Below are 16,109 nucleotides of genomic sequence, written 5' to 3'. Positions count from 1 at the left end.
TTGTCACATGTTGTGTTGCACGAGTTCTCAGTGGTGACTGTTTTCTTGCCCGTGTCAGGTGCTGATCTCTGCAGTGAGTTGATGAAGGCCGAGTTGTCTCAGTGGCTGCTCCCAAATAACCATTCAGAGACTTATTATTGTAAAAGCTTGTCCCATAGCTCAGGCTTGTTACTAGCTATCGCTTAAATTTTAAATTTCTTACCTATTCTCTGCCATGTGGCAATACCTTCTTTCAACACTGTGTGTTCATCTTGCTTCCCTCTGCTTCTGCTCGTGACTCCCAAGACTCTTCCCTTCTTCCCATCATTCTCTGTGCCCTGAAAATCCTGCTTAGCTATCGGCCACTCAGCTTTTATTAACAATGAGAGCAACACATATTTACAGTGTACAAAGAGTGGTCCACAGCAAGTTGATGCCGCAGATCTTAGGCTTTCTGGGCTGTTGAGTGCTGTTGGCGTTCTCATTGTGTCTGTGCCACTCAGACTACCTCTGTGGACAGTTATTCTTTTCTTTAACGGCTGTGGAGGAACAAGGGATGACTCATCTTCCTCTTTTGGTTTTGAAACTGTGGACTTAGGGCAGTTACTGTCCTTGTAATGGAGATGAGATGCCTTGCAACCTTGCAAAGTCCAGATCCTCCCTAGTTGTTCCAGACAAGCAGGAGTTTTACTGTTCCATGCTCAGATCAGTTGGAGGGAGTACTGGGTGTTTGCTCTGTTTAACTATTGACCTTGTTCTAAATAAAATTTAACTGCCTCCTCCCCTCTGCCCAGCATCCTCAGGAAGAGCACTGTTTACAAACCTAGTGAGGCCTTAGCTTATGGTAGATTTTGTTTTGTTTTGCTTTGGCTTTTTGTAAATCTGCCAGTGAATTTTGTTCAGGGTAGACAATCCATTTATTACTCCTAATTCTCTTCTTTCAGCGCAATGCATTTGCCAATGACACCATCCCATCTGAGAGTTACATCAGTGCTGTGCAGGCTGCTCATCTGGGGACTCTTTGTGGCCAGAGTCTACCCCTGGCAGCTTCCCTGAAGCATACCCTCCTCTCCCTGGTCAGGTTGACTGGGGATCTGATAGTGTGAGTACTAGAGCCTGGAGCCCAGCCCGCCTTCCCCCAAACATGTTCATGATGTGGGTGCTGTTTGTGGCTGAAAGAGTACAGTACAGTTGAGGCAGTAGTGATATTCCTACATCATGTTTGCTAGAATCAAAGAGTAGGGCAGGCTACCAGAAGGACAGTTTGTCTTCCTATACTTTGGTCAAAGGAGAATACATTGCATTGCCTTCACAATGGTCACCTGACAGCTCTTCTAGAGTATTCAAGGATGGATTGCTATCTCTGGTTTTAGTTTTTTTTATGCCTAATACACAAATGTATCTTATTAATTTGCTGTTTTAATAAATGAATTTTGCTTTGTTTTGATTTTTGAGACAGTGTTTCTCAGTGTAGCTCTGGCTGTCCTGGAACTCATTTTGTTGACTAGGCTGGTCTTGAACTCAGAGATCTGCCTGCCTCTGCCTCCTGAGTGCTGGCATTAAAGGCATGTGCTGTTACACAGAAAAACCCTGTCTCGGAACACACCCTGCCTCCCAAAACAATAGAAAAAGAAAAATGTAAAGAAACAGCTATCAAGGAGGGACAAGACTAAACTAAGGCTTGCCCCAACCTTGCAGCATTTTAGGACATGTTTCTTAACTTGCTTCCGCCTCCCTGACTCTAGCTGGTCGGATGAGATGAACCCAGCACAGGTCATCCGGACCCTACTACCCCTTCTCTTGGAGTCGAGCACAGAGAGTGTGGCTGAGATCAGCAGTAACTCCTTGGAGCGCATCTTGGGACCTGCGGAGTCTGATGAGTTCCTGGCTCGTGTGTATGAGAAGCTGATCACCGGGTGTTACAGCATTCTGGCCAACCATTCAGATCCCAGCAGGTAAGCAGTTGAAAGAGCGCTGCTGCAGCTGGTGGTGAGATGTGCCACTTCTGCCCCGTGCCATGCTGGTGACAGGTACCTCCGTGGTCCTGTGCTTCTGGGCGTTTGTGAAGAGGTGCTGGAATCCTCTATAAATTAGGAACAGTTGAGAGAATGGAATGTCAGATGTTCATATTGGAAGTATTGAAGAAGTGAGAGTAGGTGTGGTGTGATACAGAGGTACCAGAGTCATGTTTTGTGACTGTCTGTCTGAAATGGATGGTCTGGAGAAAGTAGGTCTGACCTGCCTCTCTAGTCTGTGCTGTGGGGATGTGCTGTACCCGCACCAGGAGCTGTGGTTTTTTGTCAAGTCGTTTCCTTTCTTTTCCTTCCCAGATTCTCATTCACCCCCCTCCTGTTGTGCAGCCAGGTTGCTTTGAACTTGGGTTCCTCTTGCCTCAGCCTTCAAAGTGCTGGCATTACTAGTGTGTATTTTTTGCATATGTATATGCATCTCCACACTTACGTGGATATGGGCGGGGCCCAAGGCTGACCCTGGGAATCTTACTTGGTCATTCTTAGGGTTTCAGTTTTGGCTAGTCAGCTAGGTCACTCCTGGGAATCCTGTCTTTGCCTCCAGTGTATGGGTCCACAACACCTGCCTGGCATCTGTGTGGGTGCTGGGGATCTGAATTCTGGCCTTCATTCTTGTGTGACAAATAGCTCACATACAGAGTCTCTCCCTAGTCTCTTTTTGTTTTTTTTAAAACATGAGGAACTTAAGGTGATTTAGCCCTGCAGAAGTGACTCATGCAGACTGTCTCCCTCCTCTGGGAACAGTCATGGACTGACTGTGGCTCACTCCTAACTTTAGTTGCCTTTCCTCTTTGGATTTTTGTTTGCACTTTTCATGTTATGAGAGTAGATCGTCACTGGAATTCAGACTGGCCTGGAAATTGATACTCTTGCCTTCTGAGTGCTGGGATTGCACACATGTGAACCCACATCTGGCTTATCTCTCATTTTTATTTTCCCAGGAAAGAAGGTAGTAAAATAAAATTGAGGTCTTGCTGTTCTTGGATTAAACATTTATTGAATACCTACTATGTGCCAGTGTTGATGCTAGGCTTCCACAAGTCTAGTCATTCATTATGTTCTTCAGAGTCAGCTGGGAGGGTTCTGAATAGTGTTCTTGCTCCTCAGTGGGCTGGATGAGTCCATCCTGGAGGAATGTTTGCAGTATCTGGAAAAGCAGCTGGAGAGCAGCCAGGCCCGGAAAGCCATGGAGGAGTTCTTCTCTGATGGGTAAGCACTGTCTCCCTTAACTCCGTGTTCAAGGACTCCTGAAAGCAGGGGGCTGTGGTATAGACAGCTATACCAACTCAGATGTCCCAGGGATCAGAAGGCCTGCTTGGGTGTGTTTGTCTCCGGGGGAGAACTTGGGTTGCTGACTGCCTCCTTGAGTTTGTTGATGAAGACCTGTATTCCATGGGCACCTTGTATGGTTGATCACAGTGACCATTTTCCCCCAGGGAATGAGACTGAAGCAGAAGCAGGTTCTTTTTATATGAGTCTTAATGTGGGTCTCTCATTTCCCCTCGTGCCTTGCAGTGGGGAACTTGTGCAGATCATGATGGCCACAGCCAATGAGGACCTCTCTGCTAAATTCTGTAACCGCGTCTTGAAATTCTTCACCAAACTCTTCCAGCTGAGTGAGTGACAGCTTTTGGTAATCTTCTTATGGGAACTTTGATGTCTGGCTAATACTGTGCCGGGCTTCTGCCTGATATTAGCCACAGCATGACAGTGCTAACAAGTGTAGAGAATCCTTCAGAGAAAGTTGGGAAAGGTGCTGAAACTCTTGAGACCTTTCTTCCTCTTCTTGCCCCTTCCTAGAGGCCCCTGCCCTCTTTACTGACGGAAGCCTCTTGTCCTGTTTTAGCTGAGAAGAGCCCTAACCCAAGCCTCCTTCATCTCTGTGGCTCTCTTGCCCAGCTGGCCTGCGTGGAGCCGGTGCGCCTGCAGGCCTGGCTCACCCGCATGACAACATCACCCCCAAAGGATTCTGACCAGCTGGAGATCATTCAGGAGAACCGGCAGTTGCTGCAGTTGCTGACCACATACATCGTGTGGGAAAACAGGTAGGAAGTGTGTGCGCTGGCTTTAGAACGCAGAACTTTGCCTTGCCTTTGGGCATTTCACATCTCTCCTGCCCACTCGAGGAATCTAACATAGCTTCTTGAGTTTTCCTATGGAGAAACTCCTGGGCTGACTTAGCCTGTCAATTGCAACCTCAGTAGATGTTTTGTGCTCTAGTAGTTCAAATCCAGTTCCAAGATTGGTGTGTTTACTTAATGTATTTAATACCTAATTTATAATATTAATAGATTTTAGTAATTAAATTTGTACTTTGATGGTTTCATGCCTGTTTATAATGCTTTCTGATCACACACCCTCCCACCCCCACCCCCACCCCCCCATTGCTTTTAGGTGTGATCTCTCTAGCTCTGGAACTCACTATGTAGACCAGGCTGGTCTTGAACTCACAGAGATCTGCCTGCCTCTTAAGAAGATTTTTTAGTATTTTATTTTATTGCATAAGTGTGAATATGAGAGTGAGTGTTTACCTTTATGATGTTTGTATATCACTTTGGTGCCCGTGCCTGTGGGAGCCAGAAGAGGGTGCTGGGGCCCCTGGACAAGAGTGAGAGGTGGTTGTGAGCTGCCGTATGGGTGCTGGTTATCTAACCCAGGTCCTCTGGGATAGTAGCCAGTGCTCTGACTGCTGAGCTGTCTGTCCAGCGCTCCCATAGCTTCCCTTATCTCTCACCCCTGTCACCTACCCCCACAGCCCCTTTCCCACATTCATGACTTTGTAGTTTGTGGCCCACTGAATTTACCCAGGCACCGCTATGTAACCATAAGCTTTGAACTGTCCATTGAAACCTGATATTTTAATTGCTCTTAAAAATGAAAGACTAGCTGGGCGGTGGTGGCGCACGCCTTTAATCCCAGCACTTGGGAGGCAGAGGCAGGCAGATCCCTATGAGTTCAAGCCAGCCTGGTCTACAAGAGCTTGTTCCAGGACAGGCTTGATAGCTACAATGAAACCCTGTCTCGAAAAACCAAAAAAGAAAAAAAAGGAAAAGATAGTGGGGAAAGATCTGGTATCTGGTATTCACTGCTTTGCTGGGTACGTAGGAAGCTTCACGCCTGTGTTTATGACTTTTGTTTTTCATTTGGAAATGAGAAGCCTGGACCAAGTTATTCAATTATCCAGCAGACATTTATTGCCACTCTTTGTACCAGGTGCTGAGGGAGGAGGTAGAAGTCACAGAAGGTGAACCAGCCACAAATGCTGGCCCCAGAGAGCATAACACAGGGGGGAATCGTAACTCAGAACTTTGTAGTTATCTGTACTAGATTTTCTTTCCTACCAGAGGCTTCCACATCCAACTGAGGATAGCTGTCTGTCTAGACAGCACAGTACTTCTAAGTATTCTGAGACTTAGCCAATTTCAAAATCAAAACCACAATGAGCAATAAGGGAGTACAGGGGTTTGAGGATGAAACTGGAAGTGTCCCAGGAGCCTTGAAGATAAGGGGGTTGTTTTGCCTGAACCCCCCTGGAGGAAGGAACATTTAAACTGAGTCTAGAACGCTTGGATGGAGGTAGGTGTGGGCAAGGGCAGTCAGCCTGTCAGCCTCATGTATAAATACAGCATGAAGCAAGCACAGCGGCATGTTTGATACCGGGCACACTTGGTTTAGATCTCTTCTACAACAGCCATCTTACCCCATAGGTCAGATTCTGATGCGGCTGGTGCAAGAGAAGGCCCCTGCTTGTGTGCTGGAGCTGGGCACCTACTGCGGATACTCTACACTGTTTATTGCGCGGGCTTTGCCCCCTGGGAGTCGCCNCTCTCTCTCTCTCTCTCACACACACACACACACACACACACACCTTTGAGACTGTGTCTCACTATGTAGCCTAGGCAGTCTCAAACACAAATACTTGTCTGAACTTCCTCAGTGCTGGGACTATAGGTACATGTACTATGCCTAGCTGTCTTCATTATTTTTAGTGGAGTTTCCTGGTTCTTTGTCACAAGTCCTGGAGAAACAATACTGAATGCACTGTTTGTCCTAAGACCAGCCAATCCCAAGCCATGTTCTCGGTGCTTTGTGAACAGATTCCTGTACTTGACAGTATCTCAGATTGATTAGAGGTGGTCCTTCCACTGGTGCCTTAGATGATTGTGTGTCTTCTTTCTTTGCTTTGGGACAGCAAGAAGTACCTGTCTCAGAAGAATGTGGTTGAGAAACTGAATGCCAATGTAATGCATGGAAAGGTAAGGAAAGTGAGGAATGCTGAGGGCAGGGAGCCAGGAAAGAGCTTCTTATCTTCGGTCAGATAGAAGTCTCCCTCTGGAGCTCTTACAGATCTTGGCCTGCAGGAAGTGACTCTTGACTGGTAAAGTGTACCTGCTGACTGCATGCCTTCGGGCCTCTTGCAGGTCTCAGGAAGTGATGCTCTGAGAAGGACTCAGCAGAGTCCTTCTAAGCACAGGGACTTGTTGCCACCTGAGATGCTCCTGTGTTGCTGCCTTGGGTCAGTGTTACTTGGGTGGGTGAGGGGTGGCATTCTAAGCCCTAGTCCAGATGCTGCAGCTGATCAGTGTGCCTGCAGAGCTCTGGACTGTGCAGAGGGGCTTGAGGATGACAAAAGTCTTAGGTTAAGTACTTTGCTTGGTTCCCACCCATGAAACCTAGCAGGGTGGCTATATTCAATTCAGGGCAGGGCTCTGAACCCCAGTAAGTTTCTCCCTCCTTAGCTACTAATTATTGTCCTTTTGGCACTGAGTTGTCAGAGTAAAGAGGCTCCTGGGAATTTAGAAATCTGAGTCTGATATCTGACTTGGTGGTTGTAGGTGTATTAATGCTTTAAAATTTATTTTATGTTATTGTATTTTTAATTGGGGGAGGGTTGAAGTGGAGTCTCTGTTGTAGTTCTGGCTCTCCTGGAACTTGATATATTCAGGCAGGCCTTGAACTCAGAGATCCACCTACCTCTGCTTCCCTTGTGCTGGGATTAAAGTCCTGCACCACCATGCCTGCCTTTCTATTTTTAATTGTGAGAGAGAGGGGATGGTGCCTACAGAGACTAGAAAATGGTGTTAGATTCCCCTGGAGCTGGAGTTGAGGGCTACCTAAAGTCCTCTGTAAGCAGCTTGTGCTCTTCACTACTGAGTGTCTCCCCACCCTCTGTCTACTGGACTTTTAAGAGAAACACAAAGCTAACTGCTATGGTTTGCTTCTCTTTTGGTCTTTGGAGCTGTTTCTTTCTGCAGCATTTAAAACCTGTTACAGCTTGCATGAATGATAATGTTAACAGCAGGAGAATGCTGATGAGACTCTTAGAAGCCTGTCTTGTCTTGAGGGGCCTTAGTTTCCTTATTTACTTCATTCTCCCAGTCCCAGATGTACTTTATCTTGTAAGATAAATTGAGAACTGAAGCTTCTGCGGGTTTCTCTTGCAGCATGTGATGGTCTTGGAGTGCACGTGTCATATTATGTCTTACTTGGCTGATGTCACAAATGCCCTGAGTCAGAGTAATGGCCAAGGACCCAGTCACCTCTCCGTGGATGGGGAAGAGCGTGTCATTGAGGTGGATTCAGACTGGGTAGAAGAGTTAGCAGTGGAGGAGGAAGATTCCCAGGCTGAGGACTCCGTAAGTGCTAAGTAGGGAAAGGAGTGGCTGTCTAGCATATTTAAGCCTTCTTGCCCACATGCCTAGTGCAGGACTCTGCTCTTGTGCTTTTTTGGGCCTGCAGAGCAGATATGCCAAGCCAGTCTCTTGGTGAAGTTGTTTTTAAATGAGTTATACCTTTCTTCTCTCTGGAGCTACTTGTTCTGCTTCACCCAAGTTTGGGGTGGGGGGGTGCATTCTTCATGGTGGGGGGAACCTTCTAAAGCATTAAGGGTTTTTATTATCTGCCCCCCCCCAAAGCAATTAGAAGATTGCACTTGAAATTGCAGGAGGCTCTCCGATAACTGGCTCTTTCAAACCAGGGCAGGTTCTCACTAGTCATGGGTATATCTTTCCATGGGATATTGGAGGACGTGCTTTTATGGGTCCCTATATGCAGAGTTATGTGTCTGACTAAAAAGACATATTGATCTTTTAAGGATGAAGATTCTCTCTGCAATAAACTCTGCACCTTCACCATCACGCAGAAGGAATTTATGAACCAGCATTGGTGAGTTCTTTTAAAGTGAGGCCAGCTGGGCCTCCAGTGCTGGGACCTGTGACTTACTGCTGGTTTCTGTTCTTTGTAGGTACCACTGTCATACCTGTAAGATGGTGGATGGGGTGGGTGTGTGCACGGTGTGTGCGAAGGTGTGCCACAAGGATCATGAGATTTCCTATGCCAAGTATGGTTCTTTTTTCTGTGACTGTGGAGCCAAAGAAGATGGCAGCTGCTTGGTGAGAGATGGAGCCTTCACAGTGTCATATGGGCAACTTGTTAGTAACACAGGAGTGTCTAAAGCAGAAAATTCCCATATTAGCTCTGTGTGGCCAAGAATTTGTTCTCATCCTGTTATGAGTGATGTATCCATTTGTGGCCCAAGTAATTAGTGCATTAAAAGCAGCAACCACCTTGTATAGTCAAGGCCCGATGCTCTGAGTGGGCAGCGAAGATGGGCATTTAGTAAGCCCCTTGGATCTGGGCTTGGAAATCACATATATAGCTGCCTCTGCTTCCAATATCTTAGCAGTATTTCATCTGGCTGTGGCAAGAATTTAGGGGCACTCCCATTTTCTGTCCCTAGGCACTGGTGAAGCGAACTCCTAGCAGTGGCATGAGCTCTACCATGAAGGAGTCGGCATTTCAGAGTGAACCTAGGGTTTCGGAGAGTTTGGTGCGCCATGCCAGCACCTCACCAGCTGACAAGGCCAAGGTCACCATCAGTGATGGGAAGGTTACTGATGAAGAGAAGCCCAAGAAGAGCAGCCTGTGCCGCACAGTTGAGGGGTGCCGTGAAGAGTTGCAGAATCAGGTGGGGCCTCCTGATGGGCACTATTGCTCTGGACAGAGTTTAGCCAGACTGAGTCAGTAGTTTGTGAGGCTCTCCTGGCAGCCCAGTTTCTTCTTTCTCGTTCTTGAAGTGCGCATGCAAGGAGTGTCTGTTGTCCCTCTCTGGGGAAGGATTTGCAGCAATGATATTCTAGAACATGCTTTCTTGACCAGGGGTTCTCATCTGGGCCCAGAATTCGGGAAACCATTGAGTGTTTTTTCTATTTTTCCCATTCTGTATGGATAGGAGAGAGGTGTTTATATGTGCTGGGTGTCTTGAATGACATAGGGTGCCTGTGGGACCCTGACTTAGACCCTCTCAGCAGTAGCTCATTGACTGTAGTCAGAGCTAGGATTCTGGAGAAGGGAAACTGTCAAGATTATTGCATGTGACCTGTGATTTTTCTTTCTTTTTTTTTTTTTTCATTTGTGTATTTCGATTTCTCTCAGGCCAATTTCTCCTTCGCTCCTCTCGTGTTAGACATGCTCAATTTCCTCATGGATGCCATTCAGACCAACTTTCAGCAGGCTTCAGCCGTGGGGAGCAGCAGCCGAGCACAGCAGGCCCTTAGTGAGCTGCATACAGTGGACAAGGTTGTGGAGATGACGGACCAGCTGATGGTGAGTGTGTGGGGTTGCATGGTTTGCTTACTACAACCTGTGCGCCACAGCATCCCAGTATGTGGCAGAGCAACTGGAAGAGATTTAGAATTAGTTGGTCCCAGGTCATGCATAACCTAGAATCAGAGGTCACCTCCTTCCTTAGCTGTACTCTGAGCAGTGTAGTAACCCACAGATGAGTTATATCTGGCACGAATCTGGGTATTTAGGAAGTAAGTCCTCTTTTTATTAAAGCTTCCAAATGTATGAACTCCTAAGATGCGAGGAGCTCCATTCTGGGGGCACTGGAACAGAAGTCCTTTGTAGATAACTAAAAGCCTCTTGACTGTGTCTTCCTTCCTAAGGCTCGGTAGCTTTGTCCTTTTCTGACCTCTAGCCTTGAGTTAAAGATAGCTTGCCTTTAGTTACTCTTTCAACTTCGGGTGCAGCCTGTCAGTTGTCTGCTTTAGAACTATTTGCCTAGCTTCGCACGGCAAACTGCTGACCTGCAGGGTAAGTAGAGGCAGTTCCCAAAGAGGCAAGAATAGACACCAGGAATGAGGTCATGAGAGGATTCAGAAGGGGCCTATTGGAGAGAGAGTTGTCCCCAGGAATACAAACGTGGACATATGGTGGTACTTCATTGATGCCGATCCTCTTAGAGCAGAGGATGTAAGGTTGTGAATATTGACATCCAGAGCTAAAGACATAAGTTAAAGACCCATCAAGTTGCCAACTTCACTTTCACCAAGTGAAATGCATGAAAGAAAAAATATATCACTACCATCATTTTATAAGTGGAAGTAGATTTTAACATTTAATAAGCAGCCAGTACTTAATTTACTTTCATTGAAAATTTACCCCACTGTTCTAAATAGACTGAAAATAGTGGTCTTTACTTAGCTACGCATGGTGTATTAGAAGCCAAAGTCCATTAATTAATATTTTTTTAATCCCTTGTTAGCCTGAACTCATTATAATAGACCAGGCTAGCCTGGAACACACACAGATCCATCTGCCTCTCAAGTGCTGAGATTAAAGGCTTCTGCCGCCTGCCCTGCTACTTTTCTTTGTTGTTGTTAGTAATTTTATTATTTGAGAATTATATGCTTGCATATAATTTATTTTGATCAGCTCCTCCCAAATCCAGTGCTTACTCCCATACTGTCTCTGCTCCTTGTTTCTTCCAGGTTCCTACCTTAGGCTCACAGGAAGGTGCCTTTGAGAATGTTCGGATGAATTACAGTGGAGACCAGGGCCAGACTATACGGCAGCTGATCAGCGCCCATGTTCTCAGGCGGGTGGCTATGTGTGTGCTTTCTTCCCCGCATGGGCGCCGCCAGCATTTGGCTGTCAGCCATGAGAAGGGCAAGGTGGGTTTCATGATTCCTTCCCAGTCATTTTAGGTCCTGATTATCTTAAGTGTTACGTGGAGCAGAGAGATGACCATGTTCAGATAGACCCAGTAAGGGGGAACATTGCTGCTTTGGTTGTGAGAATTAATTTCAAGACTTATCTCATCAAAAGAAACCTTTTGATTTGAACCTGAGTCATTTGGTTATCCCTAGAACTGAGATGACTAGGAAAAGGCCCTGGCAGAGGCAGTGATCAGCTGGTGTTGAGGACAGCTTACTTCCCAGTTGTGCCCATTTTGGGGCACTGAAAGGCACAAGCTGAGGGGCAGAAGCCTTCATGGACAGACCCAGTGTTTCTTGTGTAGTCCTTCCTGCTCTTCAGAAATGCAGCGCTGTTAAGTTGGGGAATGCTAGGTGTCTGTTCTCTGTTCTTGCCTCTCCTTGGGGCTGTTGTTTTAACCTTAAGTGAAATTATGGATAGTCCTTAAAACATCTAGCTGACCCAGAAAGTACTTAACAAGATGCTTGAGGACAGTAGTGCATAGGCATTAATTATTTATAGTTATTGTTGTTATTAAATTGGTTTTTCAGTGTAACTGCCCTGGCTGTCCTGGAACTTGCTTTGTAGACCAGGCTGGTCTCAAACTCAGAGATCTGCCTGCTTCTGCCTACTGAATGTTGGAATTAAAAGCATGTGCCACCATGCCATGCTAGAATTAACTATTATGAAAAGATTTAACATAGAAAAGTTGGTTTTGTTATTCATTTCTTTTGCCCTCATTGGGAGAAGGGCATGAATGACCTTCCATGTCTTTCTTTGGGGAGAAATAGAGGCCAGTCTTCATCTAGACATTTTCTAAGTGACTTAATCCATAAAGCAGCCCAGTGACCCACACCCTTTCTGGGGAGCCTTGCTGCTTGTTCTGGACTGTGAGGGATGGCCCTGGTACTAGGGCTAAGCAGGTGACTGTTCCTTTGCAGATTACAGTGCTACAGCTCTCTGCACTCCTGAAACAAGCGGATTCCAGCAAGAGGAAGTTGACTCTGACCCGCTTGGCTTCTGCCCCGGTTCCCTTCACAGTGTTGAGTCTCACTGGAAACCCCTGCAAGGAGGACTACCTGGCAGTGTGTGGGCTGAAGGTAAAATCCAGTACAGGAGTGACTCCCAGAGCTGTGAGCTCTGACCAAGTCTTTCCTGGCCTCAGCTTCACCTTCTTCTCCTCCTCCTTCTCCTCACTGATAGCTGAAAGCATAAAAGCTACTGGAATGCAGAGGTCTTTCTCTGAGCTCAGTCCATGTTTCTTGATTGCTCCGCTCTCTTTGTGTTCTGGAAACCTGAGTGTTTAGGCAGTCTGAGGTGCAATTTGGAGGCAGGGAATGTTAGGAAGGAAAGATGGGAACTCTGGAATGAATTACCCCACTTTACCAGTCACATTTTAATATTATGTTCTTTAACCCATGCCCAGGACTGCCATGTGCTCACCTTCAGTAGCTCGGGCTCTGTTTCGGATCATTTAGTGTTACATCCCCAGTTGGCAACAGGGAACTTCATCATCAAAGCTGTGTGGTTACCTGGTTCACAGACTGAGCTGGCCATTGTCACAGCAGACTTTGTCAAGGTAAATGATGCTGGCTTACTAGTTAGGGACTAGTTCATTTCATTAGAGCGAATGCCCATCACTATGAAGTTGCAGCTATCAGAAGTCACTAAGGTGTTTTGGGGACTGAAAGAGATCACCTTCTTTGTCACCCTGCAGATTTACGACTTGTCTGTTGATGCCTTGAGTCCTACCTACTACTTTCTCCTGCCGAGCTCAAAGATAAGAGATGTTACCTTCCTTTTCAATGAGGAAGGCAAGAACATCATTGTCATCATGTCCTCTGCTGGGTACATGTACACACAGCTCATGGAGGAGGCCAGCAGTGCCCAGCAGGGGCCCTTCTACGTCACTAATGTTCTGGAAATAAATCACGAAGACCTGAAGGTTAGAGGACATCTTGCCACTTCCTTCTGTTCCATATTTGATTTGTTTAGCAACTCCTCTGTTGTCTCCTTTTGGTTTCCTTACTTTTTCTCGTGTGTTCAAGCATGTGTGCTTAGCTTCTTTTTACCTAATACCAAAATCTAAATCACTAAGACCATTCAACTGCAAGGTCCTTGTTTCTTAGGATCTGTAATCAGTTATTATGCATTCCCAGTGACAAGTCACTACAGCACTGAGGGATTACTGAAGAAAAAAAAACCTTTCTAAAAAGTATCATTATTTTATGTGTATGGGTGTTTCCTTGCATGTTGCCACATGCATCTGGCTCTGAAGGCCAGAAGAAGGTATCAGTCCTCTGGACCTGGAATTACAGATCATTAATTATGAGCTGCCATATGGATCTTGGAATTGAACCCAGGTCCCCCGGAAGAGTAACCAGTGTTCTTAACCACTAGAGCCATCTCTCCAGCTAGAAAAATTCTTTAATAATAGCACATGACCAATGGGTACTGCTCAAAAGGGAACTGGCCCTGAACAGAAATCCCCTTCAGCTTAAATAGTTTCAGGGCCCAAGTTACACTTGGAACAATTAAGCATATTTTACAGAGACAGAGGTCCCAAGGTTTGGTTGTTTGGACAGATTTGGAGATTTACTGTGTAGAATATTGTCAGTTCTGAGACAGATCAGGGCTTCTTTTCCCAGGTAGCTGTTCACCAGGGTCATTCTGCCTACCTGCCGGAATTGTGTTCTTCCTGATAGAGGCCCATGTCCACCAGGGTCATCGTCTCTAATCTGCACTGAAGAACCACTGCTCCTTTAGCTAGAATGTACTTTTGTGTGGTGTAATATCTTCTAAGGATGCCAGTTTATTAAAACCATTTCAACCTTCATAGGAAGCTTACTCGTAGAAGTCTCATGCTTAGGGTGTGGAAGTACCTTGTGGTGGTTTAAAGTCCTACCCCAGAACCTGGGTTTCAGCCAGTAAGTGAAATAAATAAATCTGTGCATGTGTTTCTTTTCTCCTGCAGGACAGTAACAGCCAGGTGGCAGGTGGCGGTGTGTCTGTGTACTACTCACATGTGTTGCAGATGCTTTTCTTCAGCTACAGCCAGGGCAAGTCCTTTGCAGCCACCGTCAGCAGGAGCACTCTGGAGGTGCTGCAGCTCTTCCCCATCAACATCAAAAGGTGAGAGCAGTCGTGGAATGGCAGCCTCCTAGACACCCTCCCTTCTCATCCTTACCCCTCGCCTCTCCTAGTGCCTCACATACTGGCTCTAACCAGGCTTGTACTACTCCAGTTGAGTATCTTTAAAGACAAACAGCCATGGTTGGCAAGTTGGGCTACCTGCTTGCTTGTTCTTCACCATGGAGACACCAGGCTGTAAGAGGTAGCCTTTTAGGGGCTGAAGAATTTCACTGTTACACAGAGAGAAAACTTGTAGTCAAGGCAACTGGTGTGATTTTAACAGTGGCCAAGATTCAAGGAGGAGACAGTGCCCGTGAGGCACTGATCTTGGCCCCAAGACCCTTTCATTTTGCCTCCTTGAGAAGCCCCCTCCTTTCCCATAAGTAAATAGTACATCATTCCTGGGGGTGTGGCTAGAACTGGGGCAGGTAAGTCTATTCATCAATTTTCTGGATGTCAGAGGTGTGATTTATATTTAGGGAAGAAGAAGAAGAGGAGGAGGAGGAGATTCAGAGTCTCTTCTACTCCTCATCTGCTACTGAAGAGCTGTTTTAGATCTGTAGGAAATTAACCTGCTTTGGAATGACATCACATGGGCAGAAGAACAGTGTAGGACGCCTTGCCATTCACCTTAGGCAGCCCTATGACCTTGGTAGTTGATAGTCTCAAAAGGTCGCTTACTTCAAGTCGCAATCTCAGTGAGGACTCTTGGGGGCACACACTGGAGTGATGGTAGCACACACATGACTCTTAGTAAACTGACCCATTGCGAATTTGACTCCTTGGCCAGGGATTCTGTTCTGGGTTTCATAGCTACTCATAGGATGATCCTTTTTAAGAAAGGAACTGAAAAATGGGGAGTGGCACCGCATCCGCTTTTGTTCTCTGCAGCTCCAATGGTGGCAGTAAGACTTCTCCTGCCCTTTGCCAGTGGTCTGAAGTGATGAACCACCCTGGCTTGGTCTGTTGTGTCCAGCAAACTACTGGCGTGCCTCTGGTAGTCATGGTGAAACCAGACACTTTCCTCATCCAGGAGATTAAGACTCTTCCCGCCAAAGCAAAGGTCAGTGCTCTTCCCACGTTTCCTAATTAGGAATTTATTCTGTCTCTGACAGCTTGAAAATACTTTCCCATCTCCTATTGTGCCACAAGTCCATGATTCTAGCACTGGAGAGGCTGAAGCAAGGAAATTAAGAGTTTGGAGGTCAGCCTAAGCTACGTATTGAGCCCCATCTCAAGAAACAAACAGATGAAAGATGTCTCTTCTAGCTGCTGCCTCTGCTGCCCTTTTGCACCCTAGCCCACCTGTAGAGCCTGAGGTTTTTGTTCCTTTGTGTGGCTCTTGAGCCACAGATGTGAGGACTAACTCAGTGTACCTCCCACCCTACCCTGGCTCCCCTTTTTTCTTCTCCTCCTAGATCCAAGACATGGTTGCCATTAGGCACACTGCCTGCAATGAGCAGCAGCGGACAACCATGATCCTGCTGTGTGAGGATGGCAGCCTGCGCATTTACATGGCCAATGTAGAGAATACCTCTTATTGGCTCCAGCCCTCCCTGCAGCCCAGCAGCGTCATCAGCATCATGAAGCCTGTGCGAAAGCGCAAAACAGCTACGATCAGTAAGGCCCCTGCAGACCCCATGGGCATGGGTTCAGCAGTCTTTTAGACAGTGCACAGTAGGTCTCTGTTTTAGTCGGAAGAAGAACTGGCTCTCCTGCTTGCACACTTGGTGAGGTCAGAGACCAGTCCTAGCCAATTTAGTGAAACAAAGGCCCATGTGGCAACCACCATTTGCTACCTACTTTGTGCCAGCAGTTCTTGGTGCCCCATAAAGAATGTTATCTTCAGCTTTGGGTTTTCTTTGGGTTATGGAAGGTGGCTTGCCTGTGCATTTGCTCTAATTGAAGGGTAGATCCCTTCAGTTGACTAGTTTCCTGCAGAATACTGTAGATGTTGTAGGTCTTGTTCCTGACTGTGAGAGGACTTTG

At 46.5% G+C, this 16,109-nt stretch overlaps 1 protein-coding gene across 1 annotated transcript in view; it reads left to right on the top strand.

Annotated features, from left to right (window-relative positions):
* The window catches only part of Ubr4 (ubiquitin protein ligase E3 component n-recognin 4), a 111,442-nt gene that overhangs the window by 34,382 nt on the left and 60,951 nt on the right, over nt 1-16,109 (top strand). The window contains exons 28-46 of the mRNA XM_050152447.1: nt 924-1,081; nt 1,725-1,934; nt 3,117-3,218; nt 3,525-3,625; nt 3,856-4,054; nt 5,685-5,805; nt 6,167-6,265; nt 7,454-7,645; nt 8,104-8,174; nt 8,254-8,401; nt 8,749-8,976; nt 9,444-9,614; nt 10,784-10,966; nt 11,930-12,088; nt 12,415-12,567; nt 12,706-12,933; nt 13,963-14,120; nt 15,012-15,183; nt 15,539-15,740. Coding sequence (XP_050008404.1) covers nt 924-1,081; nt 1,725-1,934; nt 3,117-3,218; nt 3,525-3,625; nt 3,856-4,054; nt 5,685-5,805; nt 6,167-6,265; nt 7,454-7,645; nt 8,104-8,174; nt 8,254-8,401; nt 8,749-8,976; nt 9,444-9,614; nt 10,784-10,966; nt 11,930-12,088; nt 12,415-12,567; nt 12,706-12,933; nt 13,963-14,120; nt 15,012-15,183; nt 15,539-15,740 — 3,055 coding nt within the window. The remainder of the gene's footprint in view (nt 1-923; nt 1,082-1,724; nt 1,935-3,116; nt 3,219-3,524; nt 3,626-3,855; nt 4,055-5,684; nt 5,806-6,166; nt 6,266-7,453; nt 7,646-8,103; nt 8,175-8,253; nt 8,402-8,748; nt 8,977-9,443; nt 9,615-10,783; nt 10,967-11,929; nt 12,089-12,414; nt 12,568-12,705; nt 12,934-13,962; nt 14,121-15,011; nt 15,184-15,538; nt 15,741-16,109) is intronic.

Source organism: Alexandromys fortis, unplaced genomic scaffold, assembly GCF_014885135.2.
Source record: "Alexandromys fortis isolate MF-2015 unplaced genomic scaffold, M_Fortis_MF-2015_v1.1 scaffold_26, whole genome shotgun sequence".
Lineage (NCBI taxonomy): Eukaryota > Metazoa > Chordata > Mammalia > Rodentia > Cricetidae > Alexandromys > Alexandromys fortis.
This window is presented reverse-complemented; position numbering and strand designations above follow the sequence as displayed.